General features: G+C 41.2%; 1 protein-coding gene across 1 annotated transcript in view; it reads left to right on the top strand.

The window, feature by feature from the left end:
• Positions 1-18,184, top strand: part of ANO2 (anoctamin 2) — a gene marked incomplete at its 5' end in the record, with an annotated part of 265,818 nt that overhangs the window by 108,657 nt on the left and 138,977 nt on the right. The window contains 2 exons of the mRNA XM_084617062.1: positions 3,844-3,978; positions 8,002-8,162. Of these exons, the coding sequence (XP_084473188.1) occupies positions 3,844-3,978; positions 8,002-8,162 (296 nt within the window). The remainder of the gene's footprint in view (positions 1-3,843; positions 3,979-8,001; positions 8,163-18,184) is intronic.

The raw sequence follows: 18,184 nt of genomic DNA, 5'->3' as shown, positions 1-18,184 counted from the left end.
CCATTTTGGATCAATAACATCAAAATGCTTTTCCTGTCTATTAATAATTGGCCCTAATATTTAGATACTGGGTCCAATCATGAACACCAAAACCATCCCACTCCCCCTCAAATTACCTCACATAGATATTTGTTTTAACTAATTCTATCTCTCACTTAAATGTACTTTTCTTTCATTTCAGGTAATTAGTTTTTGTTTTCCATTCCTAATTTCCTTAAATATTTCCTCGTGCTTTGATGTCATTATCACTCAAGCATATTTTCAGTTATCATATTCCCTTCTGATGTGTTTTGGCTAGGCTATCCATGTTATATATGTGTTGGTTTCTATTGGTCATATCCTACAACTCTTTTATGATTGCAGCTACCCTTCCTAAAGGCTCGATCCTACTGTCATTGAGCTCAAGTTTTGCCATTAACTTCAATAGGAGCAGAATAAGCTACTAAATTATCAATGCTCAGTGTGCTCAGAAGTCCAAGGCCCTGAATTTGATATTGTTTAGACCACTGTAAATTAGAAACAATTTAAACAAAATCAATGGAATTACATCAGGGTAAAACTCATCTAATGTAAATGAGATCAGAATCAAGCATGTCTGTGCTAAGGCTTTATAGAGAGCATTTGTTGCCTTTCTTTTGTTAAACGTGATATCCTTATGCTACCTCTTAGTGTTACATTTGCTTTTTTTTACCACTACCCTTAGAGCTTGTAAGCTTAATTAATGTAATGTGCAATATCTTTCCCAGAACCCCCTTTTGCACTACTCTTTTCTATCCAACAGTCTCTTATTTTTATTTTTTGGCTTGTGAGATATTTCTCAGCACACTGTTTTTTAAAATCTTAACTAAATCTCATCATATTATCTTTCTCCCTACTCCGCCTGTGATTTCTCAGAGTTCCCTGGAGCTTTTGAAACTCCCAGTATTCTACTATATTTATAATCACTCCTAACAGTGCTTTGGAATGATCATTAATTTCATCAGAGCTGGGTATACATCCTGTTGTGTTTGATTCATGAAGAAATTGGGCTGAATACTGATAAGTATTTATCACTACCTACAATTAACTGTTCCCTACCATGCTGTATACTTTTGCATACCCACTGTAAAGGCAGGTTAGGATGTCAGAGATATGTATTGTACCTGAATGGCCAATGACGGGTGTGCCCCAAAGTCCTGTTTTCATGTTAAAAATTGTTAGTCTGAAAATACACTCTCTGATGTATCAGCCTATTCACATAGGGCCTAATCCTATGGCCCATACTCATTTAAGATACTGGGACTGCTGAGGTAAGTAAACACTATTAGTGTGGGTAAGCATTGCAGAAGTGGGCACTTATTCACACCAGATGCTAGGACCATGAATTAAATCCTGGCCTGATTTAAGTCAATGGCAAAACTCCCATCGACTTCAGCCGGGCAAGGATTTCATCACATATCTCTTATAATTTCTGTCAATTATCAGAGGGGTAGCTGTGTTAGTCTGGATCTGTAAAAGCGGCAGAGAGTCCTGTGGCACCTTATAGACTAACAGACATATTGGAGCATAAGCTTTTGTGGGTGAATACCCACTTTGTCGGATGCACGTAGTGGGAATTTCCAGAGGCAGGTATAAATATGCAAGCAAGAATCAGGCTAGGGATAACAAGGTTAGCTCAATCAGGGAGGATGAGGCCCTCTTCTAGCAGTTGAGGTATGAACACCAAGGGAGGAGACACTGCTTTTGTAGTCGGCTAGCCAGTCACAGTCTTTGTTTAATCCTGAGCTGATGGTGGACGTTCATTCACCTGCACGTCCACCAATGTAATATACATCATCATGTGCCAGCAATGCCTCTCTGCTATGTACATCAGCCAGACTGTGTTTATCCTACATAAAAGGATAAATGGACACAAATCAGATATTAGATATTATATAAAAACCTGTAGGAGAACACTTCAATCTCCCTGGACTCACAGTAGCAGATTTAAAACATAGAATAGAATCTCAGGGTTGGAAGGGACCTCAGGAGGTCATCTAGTCCAACCCCCTGCTCAAAGCAGGACCAATCCCCAATTTTTGCCCCAGATCCCTAAATGGCCCCCTCAAGGATTGAACTCACAACCCTGGGTTTAGCTGGCCAAAGCTCAAACCACTGAGCTATCCCTCCCTACGTTTAAATGTAGTCATCCTGCAGCAAAAAAAATTCAGGACCAGACTTCAAAGAGAAACTGCTGAGCTTTGGTTCATTTGTAAATTTGACACCATCAGCTCAGGATTAAACAAAAAACTGTGAAAAGACTGGTTTCAGAGTAACAGCTGTGTTAGTCTGTATTCGCAAAAAGAAAAGGAGTACTTGTGGCACCTTAGAGACTAACCAATTTATTTGAGCATAAGCTTTCGTGAGCTACAGCTTACTTCATCAGATGCATACTGTGGAAACTGCAGAAGACATTATATACACAGAGACCATGAAAAAATACCTCCTCCCACCCCACTCTCCTGCTGGTAATAGCTTATCTAAAGTGATCACTCTCCTTACAATGTGTACGATAATCAAGTTGGGCCATTTCCAGCACAAATCCAGGTTTTCTCACCCTCCGCCCCCAGCCCCCCCCCCCACACAAACTCACTCTCCTGCTGGTAATAGCCCATCCAAAGTGACCACTCTCTTTACAATGTGTAAAAAAAAAAAACCTGTGAGAAAACCTGGATTTGTGCTGGAAATGGCCCAACTTGATTATCGTACACATGTCAAGAATTATAACATTCATAAACCAGTCGGAGAACACTTCAATCTCTCTGGTCACGCAATCACAGACATGAAGGTCGCTATCTTAAAACAAAAAAACTTCAAATCCAGACTCCAGCGAGAAACTGCTGAATTGGAATTCATTTGCAAATTGGATACTATTAATTTAGGCTTAAATAGAGACTGGGAGTGGCTAAGTCATTATGCAAGGTAGCCTGTTTCCTCTTGTTTTTTCCTACCCCTCCCCCCCCCAGATGTTCTGGTTTAACTTGGATTTAAACTTGAAGAGTGGTCAGTTTGGATGAGCTATTACCAGCAGGAGAGTGAGTTTGTGTGTGTATGGGGGTGGGGGGGATGTGAGAAAACCTGGATTTGTGCAGGAAATAGCCCAACTTGATTGTCATGCACATTGTGTAAAGAGTTGTCACTTTGGATGGGCTATCACCAGCAGGAGAGTGAATTTGTGTGGGGGGGTGGAGGGTGAGAAAACCTGGATTTGTGCTGGAAATGGCCCACCTGATGATCACTTTAGATAAGCTATTACCAGCAGGACAGTGGGGTGGGAGTAGGTATTGTTTCATATTCTCTGTGTATATATAAAGCCTGCTGCAGTTTCCACGATATGCATCTGAGGAAGTGAGCTGTAGCTCACGAAAGCTTATGCTCTAATAAATTGGTTAGTCTCTAAGGTGCCACAAGTACTCCTTTTCTTTTTGCGAATACAGACTAACACGGCTGTTACTCTGAAACCCATTGTAAGGAGAGTGATCACTTTAGATAAGCTATTACCAGCAGGAGAGTGGGGTGGGAGGAGGTATTGTTTCATGGTCTCTGTGTATATAATGTCTTCTGCAGTTTCCACAGTATGCATCCGATGAAGTGAGCTGTAGCTCAAGAAAGCTTATGCTCAAATAAATTGGTTAGTCTCTAAGGTGCCACAAGTACTCCTTTTCTTTTTGTGAAAAGACTGTAACGTTAGTCTATAAGGTGCCACAGGACTCTTTGCCGCTTTTACAATTTCTGAATATCAGTTGCAGGGATTTTTGAAACACATCCATAAATGATACTTAAGATGACACCCTTAAAATATATTTTCTTTCTTTTCTTTTTCAGGAAGTATTTTGGAGAAAAAATAGGACTGTATTTTGCGTGGTTGGGTTTATATACAGAATTCCTTATCCCATCTTCAGTAGTTGGGATAATAGTTTTTCTTTATGGATGTATAACCATGGAAAGTGACATTCCTAGGTAAGCTTGTCTGTGAACAGTATTTTGTTACTCAATAATTATAACGTTATGTTATTGATCCTCAGTAACTGTTAATCTTCAGTAACTGCAATAACTTTTAATATGTTTGAGGAACATTTGTGTAGTATTAAACAAATCTGTATAATACAGCAGCCATTTATTTCACTAGGATCCTACACACATGAAATAATCTTATTCAGACCAAATAAATTCATTTGTGTGTTTACAAGAATGCAATAAACTTACTGAGCATATTTATTTCAATAACTTCACCACTGAATAGCCAAATAAACACATGGTCATATTCCACTGTAATTCATTCTAATGTCACATTACACAATATGTGTGCATTTGCATCTGTGTAATACAGTATTTGAATGCAAAACAACAGAATGTTTATTTGGATCTTCAAAGGTGCAGTCATTGAAATAAGGACACTCAGTAAGTTTATTGCAGTCTTCTAAAACATGTGAGTAAATTTACTGATCTGAATAAGATTATTTCAGTGTCCTTTCTTGCATGTAGGATCACAGTGAAATAACTGCAGCTGTGTTAGTACAGATTTCCAGATATAATAAGTGTACATCTAGAGTTCTGCAACTTGGTATATTGCAAACAATGATACCTTTGGAATAAGTGGTGCTGTTCTAATATAATATAAAGTCTGTTTACATAAATGGTTTGAAATTTTTAAATGAGAACTGGTCAAAATGTTTAAAATGAAAAGTTTTTTCTATTAAAAATGTATTTAATCCCGCACAAAAAAATTGCAAAAATGTTTTGACATTGTGAAAAAATTCTGTTTTCCATTACATATTGTGTTTTTTTTCTTGCAGATGTTAAAAAGAAAAAAATAGAAAAGATTCTCAATGTAACGATCATTTTTTTTCATACACTGAAGGTTTTCAGTAAGTGAAAAAAAATAACATTTCCAATAAAAAAAAATAGTGGAAAAAATTGCGAAATTTCAAATAAATAAAAATGAGTCAATTTCAAACCTTCTGAAGCAAAAAACCCAACTTCTTAATTAGAAAATGTTTCGTAGAGCTAGTTTTTCGACTAGCCCTATTTAAACATATAGCAGAGTTGGCGAATATAAAAAATAGTATAATGACAATTCGATCAGATTGTGTGTGTTTATAAACAGCAAAGTCCTGCTTCCCTTATTTCCAAGATTAGGTTGTAGTGCAAAGCTCATTGAAGTGAATGGAAGGGAAGTATTTCCATTGTCTTCAAAGGGCTTCATATCCCTTTCTTAATCCTGTGTAAATCAAGTTATTTGCATGGGTAGTTTGATCAAAATTTTGCCTTTTCTACATTTGGAGTCTGCAGTATTTCCCTAATTCCTGGTTCCCCAAACTATTGTTTGTTTGTTTTTCTGTTGATGTGGCTATGAATAAAGACACGTTTTAATCAATTCTGAGGCAAATGCTCACTTCTCAGTGAAAAAAATGTAAAAGTAGGAATCTTTTGGTAATTTGCAATTTATCAGTAAAGAAGCAATGAAATGGTTAGATTGTTTGCTAAAGAAATTGACACTTTTTAAGCATGGGCATTGTAAATTACAATGCTGGATTCTAATATTACCTCTGGGTCTGCAGAATTATCGAGGTATTCCCTAAATATACTGAGTTAACCTAATTCTTGGTTTCTACACATAAAATGAAAACCAAAATTTTTGGAAGGAACAAAACCCTTCATGGTCAGGGCATAAGGCAGCCCCTAAATAATAAGGGTTAGAATGAAACTTTCTCTAGGGGCAGGTTGTTCCATAACTACCACTGCTGGGTTTTTGCAGCTTCCTCTGAAGCATTAAGTGGTCACTATCAGAGATAGCATATTGGATTGATGGACCTTGGGTCTGATCCAGCATGGTAATTTCTATATTAGCTAAGGTAAATTGGCAAGTTTTAAAATATGATCGCTGTGCAGAAAAACAGATCAAGACCATTACAATTATCAATGATTGGTAAATGATGATTGATAACATTTCTGATTTAGATTTTTTGACCTGCTTTCAATGAACTTTTAATCAAGATCAGCTGTGCCCTTCTCAAGCAAATCTTATGCTAACATTAAACCTGCAGAGGGACTTATGGCAAAGATATATCTGCCCCACTCTGTGCTGCCTTTTCAAATACAAAATAAGAGAGTGTTATTTTAACTATGTCATGACTGGAAATAGCTGTACAGAATTAAAATGAATTAATTTCCAGAGGGATGGTCTTGACTGTTAAAAGGAATAAATCATTTTCCATCACTGACTTCTATGATGATAGAAAATCACATCAGATGTTTGTCAAAAAGCAAACAATCACAAACCAGAATAGTGTAAAGTTAACATATACCTAATAGTGGTATACGTCCAGTGAAGTGGTCTGGTAAATTCTTCTGTGAGGCCATGATCCTGCAATTTGATCAATGCAAGAGCCACCTGAGCATGTGACCACTGATGTGAATGGGACTCCATGTGAGCATCAAGATCTTGCATACAGATCTACTCGCAGGACTGGGGTGCTTACACAGTAAAATCAGTAGGTTTTGGCTTAGCCTATAGGAAAATAGTGGTGGTTAGTTAAAGACCATAGATAATTGAATAGCTATATAGTACATAACAATGCATATTTTAAAAACAACTTTTTAAATAGAAATTTTAAAAACTTTAGAAAATGTTCACATTAGTTTGTCAAAATGACAATCGGTGTTGCAGTATTTTTGTAACTCTGGTTCTGGTGTCTCTTGGTGAGAATGGATGTTTGCTTGTACTACATCAGATGATGTAATCTGAGGCACAGGACATACAGTTTAGCGTTTAAATGCATGAACCAGGAGGGAGAGCTTTACAATTGTTGTTTTAAAGTACATTTCATCATAGTTTGGAAATTTAGATTAGCATTCTTTCCCCTGAAAAAATAAACAACTGAGTCAAATTGTGACAGGAGAGCATCACATGCACATTTGGGTCTGGAGAGATGAGACGAATTGGCCAACATTTTCAAAACTGACTGACTAGTGTGTTTGGGGGCTGTAATTTTTGGATACCCAATTTGAGACACCTTCAAGGGGCCTGATTTTTTGCAAGTGCTGAGCACCCACTTTCAGGAGGTACCCAAAATAACGAGTAACTTTAGAAAATCTTGGCCAAAATTTTGTAGCAGAAGATGCTACAGAGTAGCATTAAAAGCTTACTTTGGGAAAATACCCAGTGTTTATCCAAGTGTTCCGCAAGTGAAAGTGAAGCACAGGAGAAAGCAGGATGTTTCATCCAGAAGTGAATGAGTGTTTGTTCCTTGGCCAGATCCTCAGCTGGTGTAAGTCCCTTGACTTCAATGGAGGTATGCCAATTTACATCAGCAGAGTATCTGGCCCAACATATCCTGCAAAATGTTTTGCATACAGCGGCCAGGTGATCAGTTCCATCTGTGAAATGGAATAACTAACATGTATGGGTACATTTAATAGCTTTACAGTGTGGTATGGAGATTTGTGGAGCCACATTTCCTCTTATTTGCACATGGCCAAATATTCCGCATAATTTTGGCCAGAATTCATGCACTGATTAATGTGACATTTAGCACATGTTCTTGTTTGAGATGTTAATCCATGTTAGAGACGTGTGTTTTATCAAAGGGAAGCCAGAATTTGGCCCATGGAGTTTACCTCACTGCAAATTTAATCCTTTTTTTTCTCATGCATTCAAAAGCTGATCTGTATTTCCTGTGTCTCAAATTGGATCATCCGATTCAGGATGTCAGTGTTCGCTTTGATTTCTTTTAATTATATTTAATACACATTTTTAGTGAGTAATTCTTCTCCAATAAAATCTAGCAATCAGATTGGTTTATTATTTTGCATTGGTTTTCCTTCAGCACAGTACCTGCATGTGCTGAAGCCTCCAAGCCCATGCACTATGTAACAGCATGCAGTAGCTGTGAATGGCTGAATGCACTAGAGGACAAAACACAAATGCTCCTTCTTTTCATTAGAAATCCATTGTGACATCTTTGCATTTGTTATTTATAGTAAAGAGATGTGTGACCAACCTAAAGCGTTCACCATGTGCCCTCTTTGTGACAAGTCTTGTGACTACTGGGACCTCAGCACTGCATGTGCTACGGCACGCGCTAGCCACTTATTTGACAACCCGGCCACAGTCTTCTTCTCCATTTTCATGGCTCTCTGGGGTGAGTATGGTTTTGAATGTTAGGAATGTTGTTAGGTCTGTGGACTCGTAACAGAAAGGAAAGCTGCGATGGTACAGTAGTCGAGCACTAATATTTTATTATGCTTAGGGCATTAGGGGATTAAATGTGCTGCATATGCCTTGTGGAGCTAGCAAGCCCCCAAAGGCTAGTATGTGCTGGCTTTTGCTGAGGACTGGATTTCCTCCCCTTCCTGGCCACCTACTAGGATTGCGATGAGAGGAATCCAAGCTTCTGTGCTCTGAATTCCCAGTGGTGTTTTAAGCTCTAGGAGCCTGAACAGAGTCCAGTCATTATCCCAACCTTGGAGGCCCCAGGCATACTCTCAGCATGTAGATGTCCTATCTGGCAACCCCTTCTGAATCTTGGAACTTGCTGTTCAGCCACCTAACCCCTCTGGATACAGTGCTGACCCTTCAGACTCCCCAGTATTTAAAAACACCCCTCTCATAGAATTCCACCCCAAAGGTGTGAAGCTTCTGGTTTACAGTTGAACTCTCTCAGAAGTCCTCTGCCCCTTGACTTCCTGCCCCTGCAGCAGCCTCCCTCATCTTAATCTGGTGCAAAATGGCTCTCTCCTCCAGTTCTCCCCCTGCCAGCACCCGTGAGTCCCTTTATAGACTCCTGCTGGGGCCACCTGCTTCTTTTGTTCTGCCTTTTGGTAATTTTCCATTACTCCCAACCCCCTTTCCCTTCAGACAAGGAGAGGAAGTGTCTTCTCCCAGATAGAACCAACTCACTGTCACAACGTATCTTACTTTGAAAAGATGATCGTTGAGTGCAGCTTATTTACTAGTGTCTGTCCCGGCAGAGACATAACACAACCCTGCTAATTCAGGTCAGAGCCACATCCATATAGGCTTTACATGACACAGTACGCATGATACAGTTTCATAAAATTATCTAAAATTCCGAAGTGGTAGAGACAGAACCCCCATTTCGTCACAATGACCAAGGACTGGAGCTAGCTTTATTACCAGGGATTCCCTCTGACTGTGGCAGTCTCTATGATCACTGGGGTGGGGGCTGGGTGTATATAAAAATGGGAAGAGGGAGCCATGGGCTGTGTGTGTTTTGTATATAATATATGTATATAAATACATACAGCCCAGGAGTCCCTCTGCCCATGCCCCCAGCCTGCCTAATACTGCTCCCAGTCTGCTCCGTCTTCACATCTTTCCTCTGTGGAGACCGCATGGAGAGCACCTTCTGCAGGTTCCACAAGGCTTGGGAGACAATACTGGGCAGGCTGTCAAGTGTCTTCTTTCACATGGAATGGGATTTATTTGAGCACAGAGCGCATTCCATGTGGGACAGTTTTCTCCATGACTCTGTCAAAACTTTGAGACTCATCCATGATTTTCCCCCAAATATCATGTGGCAATCACTGTGTACATACTAGATTTGTCCATAACAACAAAAATATCTGCCTATCCAAGGATCTCAAAGTGCATCATAGACACTAATTACTATTTTACACCTCTTCCTTACTTGCATTGCTGTTGGCCTCTCCCAGGTCCTGGCACCTGAATGCACTGTATTTTGCTTGCCTTGCTGCAAAGTCACTCACTAGTGATCTTATTTATTGTGAAAGATGCAGATGTGGTTGTCTTTTAAAACAGTCTCTGGAGGGCACCTCTGTAAACTGAACTGTGAACTGCATCAGGAAAGCCTCAGTCTGAGTGTAGAACTTTGGCCAAGCAGCCATATTATCCTGATATTGCCAACTCCAAGTGAACAAAGATCATGAGTCAGGCCCCATAAATCATGAGATTGGCTTTAAAATTATGAAATGTCAAAAAATCTTTTGAGCCTTTACGGAGCATTTTCAAGCTTTTCTAAGGTAGAAGCTTACTTAAAAAATGAGTCTCATGTGAACACATGACTCGAGGAGTTGGGGCTTTGAAAAACATACCAAGTATCATGAGACTCACATTAAAATTGTGATAGTTGACAACATTGTTAACCTGATCCAGTTTGTGGCTCAGTAATAGCTCTAGAAATTACACTGTGTTGAGTGTTATGAAAACTGAGGTGTCATGGTTTATCTGCTGTTATGGACTATATAATGCACAGGCTTTTAAATTTGCTACCTGTATCTATCATAGTTTCACCATGAATATCTAGGTTGCAATGTGTCCAAACCACAGAGCAATAAATGCTCTCAACATTGGCAATCTGACAGAATAGATATGCACAATCAGTGCCTGAATATGCCATAAAATGATGCCAATAGGCTGGGAGGAAGAGTTAGACGAGAAAAATGGAGTAAAATAAGCTCAGCTCTCTGGGGTTGTATGCCCATTCCAGTGCACTTTCATCAGTTACATCAAGTGAACTCCTGCATAGTTCTATGTGGTGACACTTTCTGTGGACATGAACATAAGGGCCACCCTCTCTGACATGCCAGAGTACAATCCAGACTAATGAGTAGCTATGTCAACCCTGCCTTGTAACCTCGGGTGTCCTTTACAGTGCCTTGTTGCTGTAGCCTGCAGCCTCGACTGCTCCCAAATAGCTTCCAGCACGTAAATCAGTCCCAGCTATGTTTCTGTGTGTGCTGCAGCCAGCCAGCTACACCTTGGCTCTTACCAGCCTTGGTTAGGCTGCCATGTGACCCCAACACACTCCCAGTTCCAGATTTACCCCCAGAAATGTCTGTCTAGAGTCTTACCAATTTCACAGCCATAAAAAACACATCATGGACCATTAAATCTGGTCTCCCCCCATGAAATTTGGTCTTTTGTGTACTTATACTCTATACTATACAGATTTCATGGGAGACACCAGTGTTTCTCAAATTGGGGGTCCTGACACAAAGGGGAGTTGCAGGGCAGGTCGCAAGGTTATTTTAGGGGGGGTCCCGATATTGCCACCCTTACTTCTGTGCCGCCTTCAGAGCTGGGTGGCTGGAGAGGGGTGGCTGCTGACTTAGGGCCCAGCTCTGCAGACAGCAGTGCTGAAGTAAGGGTGGCAATACCATACCAGGCCATCCTTACTCTGCACTGGTGCTGGCGGTGGCTCTGCCTTCAGAGCTAGGCTCCTGGCCAGCAGCTGCTGCTCTCCAGTTCTGAAGGCAGCGCTGTTGCCTGCAGCAGTGCAGAAGTAAGGGTAGCAGTACTGCAACACCCCCTACAATAACCTTGTGACCCCCCCAACTCCTTTTTGGATCAGGACCCCTACAATTACAATACCATGAAATTTCAGATGTACATAGTTGAAATCACGAAATTTAAGATTTTTAAAATCCTATGGCCATGAAATTCACCAAAATGGACCGTGAATTTGGAAACGCCCTATGTATGTCCTGTACTGCCCAGCCCTTTTCTGGACAGTGCAAATATATTAAGTTCATTATTCCTTTAAGGGAATAATACATGGACAACTTGTTTTCCTAAATGGAGTTACACAGACATTTCAGTTTGAACACACTGGATTAGGTAATACAATACACCAAGTTTACTTACTGCAGAAAGATAGATTTTGAGTGAATATAAATAATGAGGCATAAAAGTCAGAAATGGTTACAAGAAAAATAAAGATAAACTGTTTACTGGTATCCGCTTAAAAAGCTATCTTAGTAGCAAAGCAAATTTTTCACCATATGCTCCAGCAGATTACTGATCAAACTCTCTCAGGTCAGAACCCTCCCTCCAGAGTCCAGTGGCTGCTTCCTTTGTCTCTTCAGGTGCAGTGAATGTGATGGGCAGGGAGAGAGAGAAGGGTGCCTTGGGGTATTTGTTCCTTATATAGTCTTAGATCCCCTTTTGAAAAACATTTCCAGCTGAGAAACAGGAGACACAGAGTCTATGTGGAAGGTTGTTCCCAATTGGTTTTTTCACCTGTTTGAACTTTCTTTGTCTTCCTTTCCTGCTTGATGACTCTGTTTACTGCTTAAATACTAATTAAGCAGAGCACAGGTTCCTTTGTTTAAGACAAACCAGTTTCCCAACTTCTGTTTGGTCATGGCTGTGAAGTTTGGAAGATATGATAATAACACCTTACAGAGGAACCTTATAACATCACATTATATACCACATATTTTACCAGGACAATACTGACCAGCAAATTACCAGTTTCCAAATGATACCTTTGTATAAAGATTATTACAATAGTACATAGAGTGTGAATACAGGGGTCTATTTTGTCACATCCTCCAAATTTGTCATTAAAATTCCACTGTGTGGTAATTGTTGGCTTTTAATTCTGGCCATTGTGTGTAATGATAAAGTATGAATGATGTACTGTCTCAGATAGATACAAGATAGATACAAGATAGAAAAATCATGGAGCAGGTCCTCAAGGAAACCATTTTGAAGCACTTGGAGGAGAGGAAGGTGATCAGGAATAGTCAACATGGATTCACCAAGGGCAAGTCATGCCTGACCAACTTGATTGCCTTCTATGATGAGATAACTGGCTCTGTGGATATGGGGAAAGTGGTGGACATGATATATCTTAACTTTAGCAAAGCTTTTGATATGGTCTCCCACAGTATTCTTGCCAGCAAGTTAAAAAAGTGTGGATTGGATAAATGGACTATAAGGTGGATAGAAAGCTGGCTAGATCGTTGGGCTCAACGGGTAGTGATCAATGGCTCGATGTCTAGTTGGCAGCCAGTATCAAGCGGAGTGTCCCAGGGGTTCGGTCCTGGGGCTGGTTTTGTTCAACATCTTCATTAATGATCTGGATGGACTGCACCCTTAGCAAGTTTGCAGATGATATTAAACTCGGGGGAGAGGTAGATATGCTGGAGGGTAGGGATTGGGTCCAGAGTGACCTAGACAAATTGGAGGATTGGGCCAAAACAAATCTGATGACATTCAACAAGGACAATGCAGAGTCCTGTACTGTCATAAATATAAAGGGAAGGGTAAACCCCTTTAAATTCCCTCCTGGCCAGAGGAAAACTCCTCTCACCTGTAAAGGGTTAAGAAGCTAAAGGTAATCTCGCTGGCACCTGACCAAAATGACCAATGAGGAGACAAGATACTTTCAAAAGCTGGGAGGAGGGAGAGAAACAAAGGGTCTCTGTCTGTCTGTATGCTGTTTTTGTTGGGGATAGACCAGGAATGGAGTCTTAGAACTTTTAGTAAGTAATCTAGCTAGGTATGTGTTAGATTATGATTTCTTTAAATGGCTGAGAAAAGAATTGTGCTGAATATAATAACTATTTCTGTCTGTGTATCTTTTTTGTAACTTAAGGTTTTGCCTAGAGGGATTCTCTATGTTTTGAATCTAATTACCCTGTAAGGTATCTACCATCCTGATTTTACAGAGAGGATTTCTTTACTTCTATTTACTCCTATTTCTATTAAAAGTCTTCTTGTAAGAAAACTGAATGCTTTTTCATTGTTCTCAGATCCAAGGGTTTGGGTCTGTGGTCACCTATGCAAATTGGTGAGGTTTTTTTATCCAACATTTCCCAGGAAAGGGGGGGGTGCAAGTGTTGGGAGGATTATTCATTGTTAAGATCCAAGGGTCTGGGTCTGTAGTCACCTAGGCAAATTGGTGAGGCTTTTTACCAAACCTTGTCCAGGAAGTGGGGTGCAAGGCTTTGGGAAGTATTTTGGGGGAGAAAGATGTTTCCAAACAGCTCTTCCCCAGTAACCAGTATTTGTTTGGTGGTGGTAGCAGCCAATCCAAGGACAAAGGGTGGAATATTTTGTACCTTGGGGAAGTTTTTGACCTAAGCTGGTAAAGATAAGCTTAGGAGGTTTTCATGCAGGTCCCCACATCTGTACCCTAGCGTTCAGAGTGGGGGAGGAACCTTGAATCCCATGCACTGCTACAGGCTGGAGAGTGAATGGCTAAGTGGCAGTTCTGCAGAAAAGGATCTGGAGATTACAGTGGAGGAGAAGCTGGATATGAGTCAACAGTGTGCCCTTGTTGCCAAGAAGTCTAATGGCTTTTTGGACTGCATTATTAGGAGCATTGCCAGCAGATCGAGGGAAGTGATTATTCCCCTCTATTTGGCACTGGTGAGGCCACATCTGGAGTACTGTGTCCAGTTTTGGGCCCTCCACTACAGAAAGGATGTGGACAAATTGGAGAGAGTCCAGCAGAAGGCAATGGAAATGATTAGGGGGATGGGGCACATGACTTATGAGGAGAGGCTGAGGGAACTGGTCTTATTTAGTCTGCAGAAGAAAAGAGTGAGGGGGGATTTGATAGCAGCCTTCAACTACCTGAAGTGGGGTTCCAGAGAGGATTGAGCTAGGCTGTTCTCAGTGGTGGCAGATGACAGAACAAGAAGCAATGGTCTCAAGTTGCAGTGGGGGAGGTCTAGGTTGGATATTAGGAAAAACTATTTCACTTGGAGAGTGGTGAAGCACAGGAATGTGTTACCTAGGGAGGTGGTGGAATCTCCATCCTTAGAGATTTTTAAGGTCAGGCTTGACAAAGCCCTGGCTGGGATGATTTAGTTGGGGTTGGTCTTCTTTGAGCAGGGGGTTGGACTAGATGAGCTCCCGAGGTCTCTTCCAACCCATATCTTCTATGATTCTATAATTCTAAGTGTGTTTCCTAAGACAGTCTTGCTTGAAAAAGGAAACCCTTACATCTATACAAATGATCATTTCCAGTGTAATTGTATTCACAGCAATTTTCCCTCAGCATCAACAAGATGGTTTGTGAAGTATACTGTTGACATATGCTGTGTCTGCATGTTCAGAAATGAGATGAAAAGACTGAAGTTTGTAGTGAAATAGAAAAGAACAAACAGTTCTTTATGTACTGGTTTAAAATGACACTTAAGGATAATAAAATCTTTTCTGAGCCATATCCTGTCGTTAAAAAAAACCTTTCCCACAGACTGGAAAATTCTTTGTGCTGGGACTATGATAACTGAGCTTGTCAGTGCAAGAAAATACTCCCATCATCTATCAGCATCAGCAAAGCAAAACCAAGTACCCTATGTTAACCCTGCCCTGCTTGCATATTGAGCATTACATTACACCATATTATTGCTGCCCTGCAAGTAGCAGAGCGCATTCCTTCTATCTAGCTTTCAGTTTGGTGACTGACAGTTCTACTGTTCTTTGCATACCTGAAACCAGCTTCTCTTATAGTGTCTTGAATAAACATTGCTTGAATCACTTTTTGTAAGATGTAGTGATGGGGAAACTGTCATGCATTATTACTCACTATTACTATGCTTAAAAAGGGAACAATATAGTATTTGTGCTCTGCTGAGCTGGCTTCTTTTCATGGTGAGGGCTGTGCAGAAGAATCCACCTTTTATCCTTTCAGCCTTCTCCCTTCTTGGGAAAGGTGGAGAGATTTGTTACGGTTAATATCATTAAAGGAAGTACGCTCCAGTTACTTGATGGGACACCTCATTAAATATCTTCATGAACTCAGCAACTCCATTTATCAATGCCCCATATTCATTGAGAATTTACACCAAAAAAGAACATCACGCCCGGCCAATTGTGCTTATAGCCATTGATGTTCTGAGATGTCAAGTTTCCGCTCGCAGTTAAGCAATTTCAGAGGAAGAAGGAGAGTTGAACAATTGAATTTTTCAGCTGGTGTAAAACAGGCAGTACTTCAGCAATTTACATTATTCTAATTTACACCATTCGTGTATCTAGCCCAACCAATTAAAGTAGGTAAATGCTACCATTTTCATTCCCTTGAGCTAAACAGGGAACAAAGGCACAAATTCACCTACAAAATCATTGTGGGTTTTTTTCTATAGTTATTCCAGAAAGTCCTTTAAACCCCAAGAACATGTTAAACATTATTTTTATTTGCACTGTGTTCTCCATAAGGGATGAGTAAAAATAACAATTATTTGAATATCTAGGCTTAAGTTATGTGTACAGTCAGTCACATGTTTAAAATGCTCTCTGTTGTCTGCCAGTTCTTCAAGAGCAGCCTGCAGTGACTTTTAGATTCCTATAAGGTGAGAGGACTTATGCAGAGAATATGATATTCACTGTCCCCTACAGGTCAGATTTTTCAAAAGAGCAGAACATCCACAATCTGGGCCAGATTTTCAAAACAGCTCAGTACTTTGGGTACCAGACTCATGAAAATCTGGCCACTCATTTCAGTGCCTAAATGGGAGTTGAGATATTTTGAAAAATCTGACCTTAACTGTGAATGTTGCACATTTGAAAATTTTGCTCTGAGTTCTTGAAAATCTGGCTCTAGAGCACACTTTTTACTCTGGTTTTATGACCGTTCCATCTGTCAGATGTGTACTTTTTATATTTGTTTGACTATAGTGCAACTCCCTGTATCAGAATTTGTTAATAGACAGAATAATTCTGGCATCAGGCTGAATTATCTCTTCAGCGATGGAGTTCATTGAAGGGAAACAGCTGTGAAGAAAAGATTTCTTCCTTCCTCCCCATATTTCACAAGATCTGTCAGCCAGAACATTTTGACTTAGAAACTCCCATGCTTGGCTTGGCAGCAATGAGATCTTGAGCCAACTCTGAAGTTCTATTGTCTGGTTAGACACTGAAGTCACCCATCACTAAAAGTCTGGGTGAGCCCAGTGTAAGGTCAGATTAAAATTCAATCAGCTCATCTATATTCAGTCAGCTCATCTATGCAGTCTGAAGTTATGTGGTTCGTCATGGGCACCAGAATGCTTCCCAGTTTTACCTTGCTTTGGCACTCACACCAAAGGTGACCACTGTCAAAAGAATCTGGATCTAATTCCCCATTGCTTTGCACCTTGTACAATTATCTACATCTGTGCAGGGTGAATGCATAGTGAGAGAGGCAACATGTAACCTTGGCACAATTGAAAGGTTCTGTGGGAGCACATGACTGCCCCAAGTGTTGCCTCTGCCTGCACCCCCTGAAACTTGATATGTGTGTAGACAACATACACTATCATCTACCTCCTCCCGCTCCTGCTGCTCACTGCCCTGTGGCTGCCAAGCCTCTCAGAAGTTTCAGACATCCCTCCCTGCCTGAACTATCCTCAATCAATTTAGCAAGTGTTCAAAACAAGACCAACAGAAGTCCCAACGCAGCTGGGATGCACAGTTCCCCATGTGCCATCAGGGTGGCACCAGGGTGGGATGGTGCTTGGGCTGGATTGTCTCAGATAACAAGAAGTTGGAGAATTATCAGTCCCTTTTTCTTGGACGGGGGAATATGACACCCCCAAATCACCTTCTCCTTGGTAGGCACATTGGAGGCCACAGCAGGGTCTACACCTCATTTCCCACTCTCCCCCTCCCACAACCTGCTCCCCGCACTCACCGCCCAGGGCTCTTGGGCTGAATGGGGCTCCACTTGAGCTGCCTGGTGCTGAACACCGTGTCGCAGTTCCTCTTCCCGATCTCGAAGATGCCCCACTGGCTCCCCTCAGTGGGAGGTCTGCAAAGCAGGCAGCGAGAAGCGCTGGGCCTCCAGCAGCAGGGAAGGAGAAGCAGTCCCATGTAGCAGGGGTGGGAGCTCAGCGTGCAGCCAGCCCCCTGCTGCTTCCTCCCTTCCCAACCTGTGCAGCCAAACAGTGAGTGCTGCCGCCAGAGGGGGCCACTGTTTCCTCACTGATGGACATCCTGGTGATAGGTGGCCTGAGAAATCTGGGGGGGATCTGACCCAACGTGACACCCCCCCCATATGTTGCCTCTGCATAGTGGGAGTAAAGTACTACTCTGGTTCAATAATGTTTGCACACCCACTTTGCACAGATGGACATGACTCCACAACATACAATCAAAAGCCACAAAAAAACAGGCTGTCAAGAAGAAGCAACAATTATGGGAAGAAGGGCAGAAGAGTCTAAACATGAGAAGAGTTGAAGCACCACAGCATATGCCACCTAGTGTCAAGGAAAAGGGAAAGAAAGGCAGGAGGTGGAATTTGTGTCCCACCACTTATGGGAAAATCACCCTGGGTATGACGACACTGCAGTGATACACCCGCAGCTGGCCTGTGTCAACAGGGCTTGGGCTGTGGAGCTGTAAAATTGTGGTGGAGGGAGGGACCCAGAGTCTGAGCTCCAGCCTGAGCCTGAATGATTACACTGCAGT

This window comes from Lepidochelys olivacea (assembly GCF_965140295.1).
Source record: "Lepidochelys olivacea isolate rLepOli2 genome assembly, chromosome: 1".
Classification (NCBI taxonomy): domain Eukaryota; kingdom Metazoa; phylum Chordata; order Testudines; family Cheloniidae; genus Lepidochelys; species Lepidochelys olivacea.
Note: the sequence above shows the minus strand (reverse complement) of the source record. Positions and strands in the feature narration are given on the sequence as shown.